This window comes from Tasmannia lanceolata, unplaced genomic scaffold, assembly GCF_043159265.1.
Source record: "Tasmannia lanceolata isolate RefF3 unplaced genomic scaffold, GAP_Taslan_0.1 ptg000026l, whole genome shotgun sequence".
Taxonomy (NCBI): domain Eukaryota; kingdom Viridiplantae; phylum Streptophyta; class Magnoliopsida; order Canellales; family Winteraceae; genus Tasmannia; species Tasmannia lanceolata.
In genome coordinates, this window is record NW_027518703.1 from 5,481,057 (window position 1) to 5,498,830 (window position 17,774).

Here is a 17,774-nt window from a genome sequence, read left to right on the forward strand (position 1 = left end):
GATAATGGCAGCCCTCACTATTTTGATATTTGTAGTCATTACACCCATTTGAAATTGACAGCTCTCACTTTATTGATAATGCCAGCCCTTTCGGGGCTTTGTTTTTTTGATAAGTCATCTCATTGATAATGATAGCCCATTTATGGTCTTGTTTAGGTAGCCATCTCACACTATTTTGATATGTACAGCCTTCTTGCCCCTTTAGTGTTAACATCTAACACCATTTTGAAATGTACACATTCTTTTTATTAATATTTGATGATATTGTGGCCACATTTTCCTGGAAATAAGACACTTGAGGATCACCATCACTTTTCCTCCAATTCAAATAATCTCCCTGTTCTTCAATTTATAGTTTGTTCTATCTTCGTTTATAGAAATGCTGAGTGGTGAATTTGGTAGTCCAGGTTGTATAGTATTTAGGTGGAAAAATGGGAGGTATACTTAAAATATTCAAAGATTAGAAATTTGTTGAGTAGGTGAAATATAGTGAACTTCACATAATGTTGTAAGGTCAGCTATTATCTTTTATTTAATGCTAGTTGTGCTAATGTATTAAGATTTAGAGTGAAAATTTTTGAGTAATGAGTGCTAGACCGATGCTTTTCTTTAAGAGGTGCTTCACTAGTTTATTTTAGCCTTATTATGACATTAAAAGAAGTTTAATTATTGGGATGAATTATCTTTAGTAGCCTTCATTTTAATAATATGCTGATTCCTAATCGCCAAATTGGGTGTTTGAGCCACAGTGTGGTAAAAATTAAAAATGAAAATGAAGAGGATGACCTTTTGTTTCCATTAATGTCAAATATTAGAAAGTGAGCATAATGTAGTAGATGACTTTGAATCCTTTTACTCTTAGATATTAGGTCCTCCTCATTCATTGCAAGGGCGATGAAGGCGATAGCCCAAGCCCATTATTCTATACATAAACTGCTGCCCTTTGATCTTTTTCACTAGCATATAGCTGCTGTCTATTAATGGTTCATTACTTGCTACCTCTTATTTTGCATAAATTGCTGCCCATTGGTTGTTTCACTAGCACATAATTGCTGTCCACTGATTAGTTTACTACTTGCTGCCTTATTTTATTTAAATAAATTGTTTAATAGGAAGAAGGAGATCAGATGACTACTCTATTCGATATTATCGACATGAGTACTGTCTGATCTCAAGGCGGGATTAGAAATATTATTATGTGTATGTGATATCAGATGATTACTTTGGCATCATCTGATTTCATTGGAGTCCCCGTATTGGGGTTTGTGGTTGGTTTAGAAGTGTTTGATATTGTTTTTTTACTTTATTAGGCTATCCAGCGGCTGGTCTGGACTAATTAATGTTAGTTATCATTTTATGATTACAATTAAATTGTATATTCTTCTTTGCTTAGCACTTGATTTGTTTTTAGAGTGAAATTTGCAATTATCTGGCAACTTTTTCTTCTCTCTTTGATAGACTAACACAGTCTTATAGATTGCTGTTAATTTTCTTTAGATATTAGAATCCCCTTTTCTTGTAGGGCGATGAAGGCGCTAGCCCAAGCCCATCTCTAGGGGACTTGCTCAGTCCAAATAGCATTCTATTTTCTCAAAAGACTTGCCTAGTCTTTTAGATCCAAATCTTTGGAGACAGGCATTGTCTCATTAATGAATCAACCTGAGTTAACCTCTAGAAGACTATCTCTAGTCTCATAGGTCTTAAATCCTCTTTGTGCATCATTTGGTTTTGGGAGAACACCCTACTCGGCTTGGCTTCATACCCCTATCCTATATGGGTATCTGGTTGCACATTTGTTGCACCCTAGGGCTAGGTAGCTGTCCGGCCCGGCTGGGTGTTTTACCTAAACCAAATATGCACAAGGTCTCTTTTTCCTTGTTAGCATTTTTCTCTATCCTACCTATATGTCTAAGAGACTTGCCCAGTCTCATTCTATTAGCATCCTCCTCTTTGTGCATCATTTGGTTTTGGGAGAACACCCTACTCGGCTTGGCTTCATACCCCTATCCTATATGGGTATCTGGTTGCACATTTGTTGCACCCTAAGGCTAGGTAGCTGTCCGGCCCGGCTGGGTGTTTTACCTTTGCCAAATATGCACAAGGTCTCTTTTTCCTTGTTAGTATTTTCTCTATCCTACCTCTGTGTCTAAGAGACTTACCTAGTCTCATTTTCTTGCTAAACCTTCTCTCTGTGTATCATTTGGTTTTGGGAGAACACCCTACTCGGCTTGGCTTCATACCCCTATCCTATATGGGTATCTGGTTGCACATTTGTTGCACCCTAGGGCTAGGTAGCTGTCCGGCCCGGCTGGATGTTTTACCTTTGCTAAATATGCACAAGGTCTTTCCTTATTACTTGTGAGCTTTATCTTAGCTTGATAGTCTCACTAGCACCCTTCTTTATCTCATTTTCTTTTAGGAGACAGGCTTTGTCTCATTAGCACCTCCTTCTTAGAATCCTTTTTTTTCAGAGTCAGTCCTTTGCCTAGGAGTCTGTCCTTAGCTAGAGAGTCTATCTTTCTTTCAGGTTTCAGTCCTATCATCATAGGGGTTAGGATTTTATCCAACCTCTCATCAAATCTTGTGTTTTTCTATCCGCTCTTGTAAGGTATAGGATGCTGTCCAACCCTTGCAGAGTCGTGTTTCTGTTCTTTCTCCCGCAAAGCATAGGATGCTGTCCAACCTTTGCGGGATTTCAGGAGTCTGTCCTCCCCTTATGATGATAGGATTCAGTCCTCTTGCATCAAAAACTCAAAAAAATACTATAAAACAACCAAAATATCAAAAACATCTGAAAAGCTAAAAATCTCAAAAATCTTGAGTCATTTAGAAGTAGTTAGGAAAATCGTTTTCCGAACTACGTTGGCTTGATCCTCTTCCACGAGGTACGTAGTGCAGCTTGGGATCTTTATCCCAAGTCCAGCCAAACCTTTAAAAATAAACATTTCGAACCTTCAAAAATACAAAACTTCTTCAAAACCTTTTCAAAAAGATCTTCCTCTAGAGTTAGGAGTTTGTCCTAGATAAAGAGTTTTAGAGTTTTGAGTTTGTCTTTGATGTGTTGTGTGGTTTGTTTGTGTTTGTGTTAGAGTTAGGAGTTTGTCCTAGAGTTATAGGAGCGCCTCCGTCTAGTCAGTTGGCGATTCATATCGCCGACTGAGGTTTAAGTCTTGGATACGCTAGTGATCCCATTGTTTCCCTTAGGGCGTACAGCCTAGCTACACATAGATTATAGGAACCACCTGCATTAGCTTAGGGCTAACCTGCATTTAGTTAAGGCATATAAGGTGTCCTAAAATCTACAATCCATTGGAATTTAAATAATCACACAAGAAGTTTTAAGAACTAGTCCGGTCTTTTAGATCGAGTCTAGGATAGAGGTCTAGATGTCTTAGGCATCATAGCTTAGAATAGGTGCGAAGAACTACGTTGCCTTGATTCTCGTGGAGGCGGGGATACGTAGGCTTCTTTGGATGAACATCAGATCATCTAAAGACTCGGGCCTAGGTATAGATTAGAGTCTTAGGGTTGTATGGTATCGAGTCATTTTTCTATGTTTTGCAGTGTTTTCTTACTTTATTGCGCAGACCTTATACTTTTTTGGTGTGTCGTGCATGTGTTTGTTCATCAGAACTTAGACACCCATTAGGCATGTCACTTATAACCTAGTTTTTCTCAGGTGACACTTTTATTTCTTTTATGTGTGTTTATTATTCCTCCGAGACATGCATGATTAGATAGACGTCTTCTCGGAGATTTGTGTTCCCATTTCATATGATTCTCGTCCAAAACTCTTCAAAATTATTAAGTAAATGGCATAAGAGACCAGGTGTTTGCACTTGGGCGGATGAGGTGCTCTTTAGACCTTCCGAATTCGTAACCAGGCACGAACCCTCTTTTATATCTCTGGTTATCCGTTGCGACAGAGCATAGTATGGGATCCTTGGACCCTTTTTCCTTGGATGGCGACTCTTCTTTGTTTAAGGTACGCCTCGAATCTGGGCTAGTCCCCGAATCGAGAGGTATCTCCCTTTGTATCGCCACTCATGCTGTGAGAGGCACATTCTTTCGAGAGTTCCTTGGTAGAGCTCTCCATTCACGTGGATGATTCATAGAGACTGTGACTCGTGTGGGGGCACACGTCCTCCAACGCCGCGCCTCTCTCGGATCGGGGTCCACACCCACGGCCAAAAATCAATTCAAGCGTGATGTATTCTTGTCGTTTCTTCCAAGTAGAGAAGTGTCCCAAGCGAGAGGGCTTCTAAACACGACCAAAAAATTTGTTCGAAGGATTGAATCCACGCCTAAAAGTTTTGAGGTAGAATTCGCCAATGGGTCTTGCTCGATTCTCACCGATCTAAGAATAGAAAACCCCAATACTTTCAGCAAAAAGGGTTTGTGAGAGAGGGTTGCATCCGATGGGACAAAACCCACACTCAAAACAACACAGAGAGAAGCCCAAGGCTAATCAATTTCGAGTGGAGGAAACAACACCAAAGCAATTCGGCCACCAAAGCAATTCGTGTCCACCAAGAAGAAGAACCACACATGACTTTATTTGTGTCAAGAAGTCCCAACGGTGGCTGATATCCTTCTTGAGAAGGGTATACCTCACTTTATTTGCTTTAGCCACTTGGCACAAGCTTTAAATAAAAAAAATCAGATTTAGCTTCACCCACTTGGTTCGTTTTCCCTTGGAAATGACACAACAATATTTGATCGAGAATATCGAAAAACGTTTCCTCTTCGTTAGAACAGGTGGGTTGGTTTTTGATTGGGCGAGGAGATAACAACCAAGAATATTGAATATCCTCCAACGAGAGAGAAAAAATCAGACGCCCTTCTTGAGAAACGAAGATCCAAAAGAAACAACGATCCAAGAGAGGCGAACGAAAAAACAAAAAAAAACTGAATTTAGGGTTTTCCATAATGCTTCAAGATTGTTAGAGTAATTAGGTCAAGCAAGAGGTTGCTTGAAGCATTACACCGAAGGTATCTAATTTGGAATACCAAGTTTGTTGCCTCCAGCCCCTATATATATTAGATACACTAGGGTTTTAATAGGTTAGTGTGCTCTAGCCCAAATAGGCCCACTACACCGGTCCATTATCTTATTGGGCTTATATTAGAACATACATGAGTTATATTTATATTATATACCCAACACTTTTGTCATTGATACACTGACGTTGGGTGTCCCTGGTGATGAATGAAAAGGGGCGTAAATATCACTACACAAAGTGAGTGGGATCATTGGTTCATCGAGTTGTGAGTGGGATCATTGCAGGGATTCAATCGGTCGATCCTGCAGAACCCAATGGTGGCCCCCCTACGATCTTGCTCCGTAGTCAAAACTACAATCTCATTGGATCAGTACCCTTCATCGAGAAATAATTCTGAAGATAACGTCGAATCATCATACCCATAATCACATCAAATATGTGCAAGTCCCTTCTCCATTTCCACATCTACCGAGTTGGGTCCTACGGAGGGTGGACATATACTGCCTCCTGGGCCCACTCATGATATATCTTTTAGTCAAGTAGTTTGGGCCAACAAATGCATTTGCTAAAAATTATTTCAAAATATATTTTGCAAAACATTTGATAAACCTTTTATCAAATCCACCTGGCCAGGTAATTTTATAGGCCTACTGCTTTGACCAAAACTGTAGATGATTTCGAATAATTTAGGCGGGGAATTCTATGTCGGGTATCCCTATTACTCTCGTAGGTTTGTCCAACATTCCAGTACTACCCTTAGGTGATCCTCAAAAGAACCACTGTTAGATAGACCAAGAAAGAAGGACGGGCCGACAGACTAATATGATCCCTTGAAATCTCGATAGGCAACCAAAGAGAGGGTGAATTGGGTAATTAAAAGCTTGTCTTCTTTTTAAGTGGGTTGATACAAGATTGAAAATAAGTTTCAAGTTAAGTGCACAAACCACAATAAGTAAATCACAAACTTCAAGTTGAGTTATTTAACAAGCCCTTTTTAATTAGAAATGTAAAGTTCAACTACGCCTTGTTAATTTTAAAGTGCAAACAAGACAAAGAAAGGTTTAGATGTTACCAACCACAAGTAGAGGGACATAGATTAACTTACCAACTTCTCCAAAAGCTTAAGCTGTTGGAGAAAGGCATTATTTATCTTTTATACTTTAACACTCCCCCGCACGTGTGGCCCATTTGGCAAACATGTGGCACATGTGATCCCACTTTGGGCTGACCATCGCATGTGGATTTTTGCCATCCAGGAGGTTTGAACTCGAGACCGTTGGCTCTAATACCATGCTAACTCACCAACTTCTCCAAAAGCTTAAGCTGTTGGAGAAAGGCGTTATTTATCTTTTATACTTTAATAAATACAAATATTTTAAAGTGGTTCGGTACTTGGATCCAACACCAAGACCTACATCCACTCGCCAAGAACTCTTTGGCCCTTTCACAATCATGATCCTCCTTTCTTAACGGGCCGGACCGGAAAACCCTCTTACAATGCCGAGATTCAACTTTCTTAGCAGACTGAATTGGAGATTCTCTTACCATGTAGTTGGAGAACGAAGAAGAACACCCTTAGGATCTTTGAAGCCTTGATTACAACTTGTAAATCTCACAAAAACTCTCTAAAGAATGAATACAATGAAGCCCTATGTAGATCCTCTTCAAATAGATGTGCAAGTTCAAAGCTCTTCGAAGAATTCCAAGAAAACTTGTAGATTTGAAAGTTCTAGATCAAAAATGATTTTCAGTCTTTCCAAAAATTATTAAATGTGTGAATAAATGCCATACTTATAGTCCATAAGGATTCATGACAGTCTGGGGCTCAAATGGTCTTTTTCCAGCTTCAAAAAGTCAAAAATAAAAGTAGCCGTTACTCCCAAAGGCTATACTTCTTTATCACACCAGACATCTGGCTTTGACTAAAATGCATACCAGCTGGAAGACCGGATGTCTGTTCCTTCATCTGGTTGCGACTAGAAGCTAAATTGCCTAGCAGATGATGGACCAGAGGTCTGGTCCAAGATATGGTCTCCATAACTTGTTGTTTTTCATTTGAAACTTCTTCCCTTTTTTGTGTGCTTCAAACTTAAGCTTTGGGAAGGTTTTAAACCAGTTTTGGCTCATTTTTGAAGACTTTTTGAAACCCCTTTTGAAGGATACACCTTGAGAAACAAAAGGGCTTAAGTCGTGGTTTTGAAATCTATTTGTAAAAGTGGACTTTAAAAGTAGTATCTGAAAAACCTTTGCAAACCACACTTGAAGTTGATCTCCATTCAACCTAAAATTGACGATCCCTTGAGTCAGATGATTGAATGAGCTTGCTTGGACTTTCTCTTTGACTTGACTTGCATGATCTTCATCTTTAGACATTATTTTTACTTGAATTTATAGTTCTGTTTATCCATCTTGAATATGATTGAGCTTCAACTTGGTTCATATGACTTTGCTCTAATCTTGAGAAACTTCGATGGAACATGAGAAGCGCCACCTACACTAGTTCATCTCCAAGCTTGTCTTTGGCACTCTACAAGTGATGCTTCTAGGATCCTCAAATTGAGCTCTTGACTTGTACTAATGTGCTTGAAATCCCAAAGGGCAACACACAAGAGGAGGTGAATTGGGTGTTTAAAATTTTTTAATTCAAAAGTTAGGGCTTATGAAATTAACCTAGTTTGTTCTACCCCTTGGTCAAGATTATATGCAAATAGAAAATGGAAAGAGATTACCAATTACACCACAAGAGAGAGGAGAGGGAGCAAGGAGACTACACGATGATTTTATAGTGGTTCGGTCACAACTTGACCTACTCCACTATCAAGTACTTGGTCTTTCCTTGGGATTTTCTCCACTACGGTGAGACTCCTCAACGCTGCCTCACAAAGCGTTTACAAACGATCACCTCCTCCACAAGGGGATACATCCTTGTTTACAATCCGCCTCCGAGGACGTTCTTATTCGTTGCACCACCGCCTTGAAGAAAGAAACTCTTCTTTGCAACACCAAATACAATAAAGGAAAGAAAATAGGGAATGAAAAGCTCTCAAGCCTCTTTAAGGCATATACAACTCTCAAGCTCATAATTTTCTCCCAATGATTGAAACTAAATGCTTGGGGAGATCCTCTTGGCAAGAAATGAATGCAAGTTTAAATGCACAGAGGTTTGAAGAAGGTTCCTTTTGATTTCAAAGATTGAAGCTCTAGGGTTTGAAAGATAAATGCCCAAAAGGTGTAAAATGAAGTCGTTGATGGTGTTTAAATAACCCTAGTTCATTTGGGACCCTTCAAGGGCAAAATCGTAATAAACTGGGTAAGTGTACCTACCTTGCGTAGGCCCCAGCGACTCTTTTGCCAGACCGAGGTGGTCGACCGAGCCACCGCGGTCGCCTGCCCTTATCGGGCGCTCCGTTTTATTTTCAAAATTTAAACTGCCGCGGTCGACCGGGGTCACCGCGGTTGCCCTCCGAGGGCTTCCTGTCCAATAAAAAATTTGGTTTTAAAACATTCTACCAAGACCAACCTGGATGTTTTCTGGATTTTCAGAAAACTGATCCGTGGTCTACCACATTGGCCTGGTCGACCGGCCCGCTTAAATTCGAGATGTCCTGGATTTCCAGGTACCACCCTGCTTGAAAAATCTGTTTTAAAATAGTTTGCGCTGATGAACACATTTATGTGTGAATAGTAGTGATAGGAAACATGCATATTTTATCATTTAAAGCGGTACTACTAAGGTATTTTCTGTGTTTTTAGTGTTTCATGGATATTCTCGAATTTCACAGAATATGGAGCTAAGAAGATGAGAGCACAACACATTTATCACAATGCCAATATTGGGGCCACAACTAATTTGCCCACAAGACGAATGGTTCGGATCATCCATTTGATGGCTCACCAAACGGACCGTTTAGATCATCTCATGCCCCCCTATGGACATAATTTAATGGGCGCAACCCGTCTATGCCGCGGCCCCAGCGAATGAAGGGCTGAGATTAGCTTATGGAAATGATTTAGATGGAGCGGTCACTTGATATTGTGTCCCAACACATAAGCGGTTTAGATCAATCAGTGGATGGTTAGGAATCAGCCCATGTAAATGATTTGAGGGCTGTTATTAATTTACATTGCGACCACCAAATGGACGATTGGATTATCCAATGAATACCAATTTGGGGACTTTTAGATGAACGGTTTGGATGATCCCATAGGGATTTATTGGGGGTGCAATCACTGTATATGGTATATGATCGGTTGGATCATGACAGAAAGTGTACGAATTGAATTTTTCTAGTCATGGCTATTCGTGGGACCCACCTTGATATGTACAACTGCATGCATGCAAGTTGTTTTGGACGTTTCCAGTCTTGGTTTCCACCTCTATTCACAGCAGCCCTCAACTTTGGCAATTGCCATATGGTGTTATAATAATAGTGGGACCCGCATGGAAGTGGACAAGCAAGCAAGTTTTATTTGGTGGGACCTACAATCGAAGAGAAGAAAAGAAGAAAGAATTGCCATAGACAAGAGTTGCTAAAAATTTTACGCACTTAGGGGTTTTGGTTTTATTCAATACAATGGCTGATTATGGAAACTTGGGGTAAAAAGAGAGCACCAACCTTTGATTTTTGCAATTGCCAATTCACACACAAGCAGCCCACGTTTTTGCACCAACCTTTGATTTTTGCAATTGCCAATTCACACACAAGCAGCCCACGTTTTTGCTTTTATTGGATTAGAAAATGGTATTTTCTAATACTATAAAAGCATGCACTTGTTTTCGAAAGACAACAGCTCACGTTTTTCTTTACAAATTAGCACTTTTTAATTGCTACTAGATGCAAATGTGGGGCCCACTTTAGGTGAACAAGTTTCATCTCTTAGATAAAAGATTAATGGTTAAGTAAAAGGTTTGCTTTTGGATCAATTTCTTTTAGGAAATCTGTGTTGGAGTTGGACACATAAAAGCAATTAATATAAAGAAGGAAATTCTCGACGAGATATTTTTTGATACTTCCCTACCGAAAGACCGTTCATTGTCTCTCAGTGTTTGGGCAATTTTGTGTTGCACCCAATTTGGAATGTCTCTAACTATTTTTAGCATTTGACAGAAAAAAGAAAGAAAGAAATAAAGGACACTAGCCAACGAAAAGGGATATGTGGCTGCATAAGAAAGGGATCTTAGGACGAGATATTTTTGGTATATTGATATCTCTTGAATTGGAATTTCGGCAACTTTTTCTTTGTGCTTATGAAATGGGAAGTTTCTCTCATCTATTTCTCACTTTTAGAAAGCAACTTTCGTGGGTTATTTTGTGGAAGGTGGGTGACATAATACATACTCCAATATCTTTGAAAATTCGACCCAATTACCTGGAATCAGTAGATCATTCGTATAATTATAAGGGTATCTAAAATCAGTATACTGGGTATTGCAGAGGCATGAAACACTCATTTGTGGTCCTTTAGAAAGATTACGACATACAATCCTAGACTTTCAGAAGGGTCTCACATAGTAATATATAGTTAATATAATTTGGAAGGCCTCAAATATTTTTGAAACTATTTTATTTGAAAAGTACGGGTCTTAAGCTTTCTGGAATGTCCAAGAACTCTGAAATCAAATAAAAATTGTAAAACCTTCCGGAAAATCTTTTATTATTTGCAAGTGCCTCTTTCATCCTTCCCATTATTAATCTAGGGAGTCTAAAATAATGCCCCCCATCCAAACTTCCTAGAACAGTTTGGATGGGGATCTCCCAAGATCTTTCCCACTCATACAATTTGTTTTATCCAAGACATGTTAATTGGAGAACCTAACAACACCCCTTTCGAATTTTCTAAACAAAACCTAACATCAGTGGGGCACCATATAAATATTTCTTAAACATATATGTGACTGTGTAACAAGAGTGAGACAAGTAACCATGGAAGAATGGACCCTAGGCTAAACATCAAGAATCTCTTTTGCTTTTGTTTTTTTTTTTTTTTTTGTGGAAAAATACACTTAGACCCCTGTGGTTTCTGACATATTCAACTTAACCCCTAATTTTCAGTTACGTGCGCTCATTTTCATGTACTGAATTATTGCAACCTTATTCCTTCATTTTGGTCGGGTCTTTTTCCATTTATGATATGTGGTAGGGGTCCTGCCTGACCCCATATTAAAAATTATTGCAACTTTAAGTATTGTATGTTTTTTTCTCCTCAATTATTGTATCAAGCTTTTACATGGTGATCATGCTTCAAGTTCACGGGGTGCGTCAAAAGTGGGGCACCATATAAATATTTCTTAAACATATATGTGAATGTGTGACACGAGTGAGACAAGTAACCATGGAAGAATGGACCCTAGGCTGAACATCAAGAAGCTCTTTTGCTTTTGTTTTTTTTTTCTCTCTAAGCTGGCTATATATATTTCTCTGCATATATGTGAATTTGTAACACTAGTTAAACAAGTACTCTTGGAAGAATGGATCCTAGGCTTCATGAAGCAGCTCTTAATGGAAATGTAGCAACCCTCCATGAGCTTCTCCAAGAAGACCCCCTCCTTCTGCATAAATTAACACTGGGAGCCCTTTCAGAGACACCCCTACACATAGCATCACTGCTAGGGCACATAAGTTTCACAGAGGAGATTCTCAAATGTGGGCCGGGCCTAGCCCGAATGAGCGATGAAAGAGGATCTTACCCTTTGCACTTAGCTTTGGCTAGAGGGCACGTCGAAATTGCAAAGGAACTGTTAAAGGTCGACCCTTCTCTGACTCAACTCCGGGACAAGGATGGGAGAATTCCTCTCCATTTAGCTGCTTTAAATGGGCAAGTTAACATGTCAAAGGAATTGCTTTTGATAGACCCCACATCTGCCCGAGCTGTGAGTGATCGAGGTGAGACTACTCTACACCTTTGCGTGAAACATAGACAAGTTGAGGCTGCTGCATTGGTTTTAGAAGGAGATAAGGAGCTCCTGAACACGAAAGACCAAATTGGCAACACTGCCTTGCACCTGGCCACAGCAAAAAAACAAATTCAGGTAACAAAGTTTCTACTTATAATTGATCAACTGTTTTAGCTTTTATTTTAGAGATTTGTTAGTGTCCATCGCAAAAGGCACTTCACATATGGTCTGTTTTCTTTGGATCATATTCAAATAAAAAATTCTCGAGTCATCAGAATCTGTAGGAAAAACTTCCTTGATTCCTGAGCTTCGATAAAATAGTATGTTGGAAATAATCCATGTATTAGTTGAGAAGAAGATACGAAGATGCTTAAAGGCGCGTAAATGCTCTCCTTAAGACGATATCCGCTCCCACCAGTAGTGTGCAAAGGGGACCACGAACTCGCTTCCAAGATACAATGAAGCCCGGTTCCAAACCGATTGCTTGACGATGTTCTGCACTGAACGGAATCAAGCCTGAATCACCTTTGAATTTTTCAAGTAATTCAGACCCAAGTGTTCTGTTTCTGCAGAATACTAGAAGAGAACTTCTAAATCAGTAAAAACAGAAACTTTCTAGGAGCTTAGAGAGAGAGAGAGAGAATTGTGCTAGAAATAACAATTTTGGGTATGACAAAGTAGAAATCTGAATTCTGTATAGAATGAGTATTTTCTACTATTTTTATAGAGCTTCTGGTGGCTTTTCCCGTTGGAAAACACCATTTTTGGACATCCTTTCAGCGGGTTTAAATTCTGACCATTAGATCGTGTCTAATCGCGACTTTGCGGATCAGATTAATCCTAGAGTGACTGTTGGCTTGTGTAAAAAAAAACTTCCAACTCCGAACCGCTAGATTGTCTATCTATGCTGCAGATCGCACCCTTTGGGCCTTTGACCATTGAGTTGATGGGACACCATCCAACGGTCATCTTCCACTAGCCGTTACACTACGATCCGACTCTTCGGATCACACCTGCTCACGCACTATCCATTGGAGCCCCTAGGCCTGCTGGGCCAACCGTTGTGCCTGAACTCAGGCCCAACCCGACCGAACCATTCGGTCTACCCACTTGACCGATCTAAGTCGATCTTGATCAAACGGTCCGGATCAAATCGGGAAAAATGAAAGGCTCCAATCGCTCCTCGCTACGATGCGGCGTGCGAAGTGCGAAGTGTGCCAAAAAAGCACCAATAAAGCGCCACTATGCGCCCTATAGCCCATTGCCCACGACGCGCGTGCGCGTGTGAACGGTGCGTTGCACCGTCCCGCGATTCAACCCTCCGGAATAAATCGGGAAAAATGAAAGGCTTCAATCGCTCATCGCTACGATGCGGCGTGCGAAGTGCGCCTAGAAAAGTGCCAATATGCGCCCTATAGCCCATGCTGCGCGCGTACGAACGGCACCGTCCCCCCGCAGTTCAACCCTCCGGATTAAATCGGGAGAAGTGCAAAGTGCAACTAAAAAAGCGCCAATATGCGTCCTATAGCCCATTGCCCACGCCGCGCGCACGTGTGCTAACTGTGCGTTGCACCGTCCCGTGGTTCAACCCATTGTGCACCATTACAAGAAGAGAAAAGAGTAAAGCCTTATAAGCCCAACTTTTTCTTTCTTATGAGTCGGCACGAGACTATCTTTTTCATACTACTTTTGTACTCTTCTCTTTCTCTTGCAAAAAACAACTTTTTCCAAAGAAAAGTTTTTCCTTTTCCAAAACACACTTAGAAAACATTTTCCAATCACTATCTTTTGACCAAAAAATAAGATTTTGAAAATCAAAATCTAACAATAGTTCCGTTCATTGGTATACTACTTAATATTTATACTTAATACATGATCCAGTGCTTTTTGGATCTTCTCATGCCTTGTGATTGGTGTTTATCCCCACAATCTCTAGAGTCTTGCTACGTACAAAGGATTTACTTGTTACTAATATAGTCTAGCCTCTGTTCTTCCTTAGATCCCTTGTTTCACTCTTAGAGCAGCCACACAGGCTCACTTTTCAGCATATTTTGTCTCCATTAGCAAATTCCTTTATTTTATGCATAGAATAGGGGGATTTACTAGGCAACTTATCTGAAAGCCGGTGGCTCCCTTTTGCAGGAGAGAACTACCACCTCTAGTGAATTAATGAATAAGACAAAAAACTGCTAAAATGTGAGCCTGTGTGGATGTTCTCTCCTTCAAAAGTGAGCAGCAACATGGCAGTTCACATAATTGCTTAACAAATCCTGAGAATAAGATACCAGATTGGGTATCTGTAGCAAAGTGATTAGGAAGATATGGTTATGAAAGCAGAGAGAGAGAGAGAGAGAGAGAGAGAGAGAGAGAGAGAGAGACTTTTGTTTAAGGCATATGGAAAGCATGAGACTTTTGTTTAAGGAATGTGTAAAGTATATGCTTGTGTCTTTTATTGGTAGTTACTTGAGTAGCAGTAGATTCAAATATGTTTATGTATTCTTCTCTCTCAGTTTCTTTCGTTTAAACAGTAAGATAATTCTATTTTTCAATGAAACTATAAAAGCATGTGTATTTTATACATATTTTGAAAAAAAGTTCACAATCCTAATATCTCTACTCTTCTACAATAAAGTATATATTATAGGATTTGCCTTAATCAAGGTTAATCGAGTTCATCGACTCAACTTTTTTCAAAAACAATGAGCTTTCTCAATAATTTTTTTTTTTGCTTTACAGATGCTAAATCTTCTGCTCAAGGAACCCAACATAGACCTGAACGCCAAAAATGCATATGACTTAACAGCCTTTGATGTCTTAGTACTGACTCCAAGCGAAATTGGAGACATGGACATCGTTGAAATGCTTTTAAAGGCGGGCTGTAAAAGAGGCAAAGAACCTACTGCACTGATTGAAAGCAAGAATCCAGGGACATGGAAAACAATACTGGGAAATGTCTGTGACCAATGGCAAAAGAAAGATGATGACTGGTTGAAGGACATGCACAATACACTAATGATAGTTGCGACAATTATTGCAACCTTAACCTTCCAGGCTGGACTCAATCCTCCTGGGGGCTTTTGGCAGGAGTCGATTCGGCCTCCATCTCCTATGCCTTCTCCTTCCATTGACAAAGTTGATGCAGGGACAGCAATTCATGATTACTTTGATCAAACAATCTTCCAAATTTTCATGTTCTTTGACATGACAGGATTAGTCTCATCTCTTACCGTAGTTCTCACTCTAATCAGCGGTTTTCCTGTCAGGAACCGACTTGTGACATGGATTTTGGTAATTGCCACAAGGCTGGCTGTCTCCTCTGTGGCACTGGCTTTCACCTTCGGCACACTATTAATCATGAAACCTGGATCAGAAACGACGAACTTTCCTTTTTATGTCCTCACATGCTGGATAGGAATAGTGTTCATATTTATTCTGGGCCATGGTATCATGCTTCTTGTCTGTCTGGTGAAGCTGTTAATAAAATTTGTCTTTCCGGGGATGCAGCCAGAAAAAAGTGTCAAACCAGCGACGGAAAGAGAAACTAAGCAGAGAGATGTTGGTAATCCAGGATGCTGCTTAGCCTGAAGAGCCGAGTTTAATTTCAAGATTCTATGTAAGGTGTGGTGTGGTGTGGGCCGTGTGGCCATATCTTTATCTTTGCTCTCTAGTGTATTAGTTTTAGCTTTTGTTACTGTAGGATGCCTCTGCATTTATTACTTGATAAATATATGTATGTATATATTGCAGTTCAGAATTGATCGAGTGCCCTAATAGGCTCTTTTAGACGCTTTGAGGTTCAGAAGTGCTCCAAGGGACCTGCGATCATAGCCAAAGGGTTAAGGCCACCTGGAGTTTGGGAACTCCGGAGGGACCCTTGGACACTCAAGTCAGCTCTGAAGGTAATAGATGGAACTAAGCTTAAAACTTCAAGCGTACACCTTACCATTTTCCTCTCTTTTTCTTGTTCTTCTCTCTTGCGGCTAGGTGGGGGACCCTTTGTATAGATGAAGTTCCCTTGGCTTGGGAGTTTGCCGTGTGTTTCCGATGAGAGATGTTAATGGAGCTGTTGGACGGTGCCGCCGGTCTGCTCAGCCCTTTTAAGGTGACTTTGACCATGGATGAGACCTCTTAGCTGACGGTCGTGATTGGCACTGCTCTGACCATGAACTAAGCTTAGGATCAACCCTCCGATCTATAGGAGGGTTAGGATCAACCTATGGAAATGATTTTTGGGGCACAACCTATTTAGGTTGTGGCCCATCTAATGGACGTTTGGATCATCCTATGGTGCGGGCCATACCGTACTTTTAATAAAGTGAGTAGTACGATCATCAAAATACAGTAGTGCATATAACATTTCCCTTCTTCTTTATTGCAAACCCTTTGCATTCAAAATAGATCACACTAACCCTAGTCACTGAAAAACAGTTTTACGAGAACAAAAAAAAGCCTTAAAAAGAGAGGATGAAAGAAGAGCAAGAAGGTAGAAAACTCATACCTACCATGCTTCTGAGGAGATTGATATGTGCTTTCTCCTTTATCGATTGGAGAGTTATACAATAAAAGGTGGGGAAATGAGAGTTTTTATATGATGAAAGGCCTTAGAGTCCATTATTATTCAAAAAGTACCGCACGGCCCACACTATAGGATGATCCAAACCATCCATAAGATGAACCTAAATAGGTTGTGCCCCAAAAACCATTTCCATAGGTTGATCCTAACCCTCCGATCTATTGAGGGTTAGGATCAACCCTCTAATGTGTAGTCCCTCTATTGATCTGAGGGTTAGGATCAACCTATGGAAACAATTTTTGGGGCACAACCTATTTAGGTTGTTTCCCATGTAATGGACGGTTTGGATCATCCTATAGTGTGGGCCGTACGGTATTTTTTCAAAAATAATGGACTCTAAGGCCTTTCACCATATAAAAACTCGGGAAATGATACCCCCCCCCCCTCTGACGGATAAAATCCCCCCCTTTAACGGTTTCTATGAGAATGGATCATTGCTTGAGGATAAATTCACCCCCTTTAACGTTTTTCTTTGCCTTTAAAACTTAACGAATAACATTGAAGGGGGGGGATTTTATCCGTTAGAGGGGTGGAAAATATCATTTCCCTAAAAAGTTTTCTCTGTTTTCCCATTTTGTAAGTCTTTGTGAGTGAGAAATTAGAGGTTGAGAGAGACAGAGATACTAAAGATTGACATAGGGAACGGGAGAGAAAGAGAGGTGAGAGATTGAGAATGAATGGGAGACACAAATAGAGATTGAGAGAGAGAGAGAGAGAGAGAGAGAGAGAGAGAGAGAGAGAGTGAGTGGGAGAGAGAGGTTACGGTAAATCCCTGAAAAAAACTTGTCGTTTTCCTCTAGCAACTATTAATAGGGCATTAATTACCTCACTCATGAGGATAGACGATATTCATATATAGACAACATTTAGGAGAGATAATAAGGATGCAATATTAACACACTAGATGGCAACACGAACAAAATAGATACAAAAGAGAAAACATAAAACAAAGAAAAGTTGCAAACACAAAAAGGACAAGGGAGAAACAAGGCATAAGGCCAGAAGCTCCATTCATCAGCTTGTTGAGCTTGAGGAAGAACCCGAAAGGGGTTGGAATACGAATTTTAGTTTCCTGAGGAGTGTGAACCCAATAAGCCTCCCAACGGTATCCATACTATGGGGGAAATAATTAATGCAATAACATCACTTATTTACTTCCATTTCGGCTATTACCGCTCTCTTCTGATTTTTTTACCATTAGTAGGTTCATAAAGAATTTGATCTACAACCCGTAACAACAGAAAAACTCGAACTTTAGATTGGAGAATCATGGTCCGTTCAGACAAGCTTCTTCAGAAGCTTG

General features: G+C 40.1%; 1 protein-coding gene across 2 annotated transcripts; it reads left to right on the top strand.

Moving 5' to 3' along the window:
* Positions 1–11,353: 11,353 nt before the first annotated feature.
* On the top strand, positions 11,354–16,119 carry LOC143858651 (uncharacterized). Of its 2 annotated transcripts, XM_077369352.1 has the most exons (3): positions 11,354–12,033; positions 14,635–15,516; positions 15,646–16,119. In XM_077369352.1, the coding sequence occupies exons 1-2, from the start codon at positions 11,473–11,475 to the stop codon at positions 15,481–15,483; spliced, it is 1,410 nt and encodes a 469-aa protein (XP_077225467.1). In that variant the 5' UTR covers positions 11,354–11,472; the 3' UTR covers positions 15,484–15,516; positions 15,646–16,119. The 2 variants fall into 2 exon arrangements, with proteins under 2 accessions (XP_077225467.1, XP_077225466.1); XM_077369351.1 differs by lacking the exon at positions 15,646–16,119 and having other exon boundaries at positions 14,635–15,627.
* Positions 16,120–17,774: the final 1,655 nt, after the last annotated feature.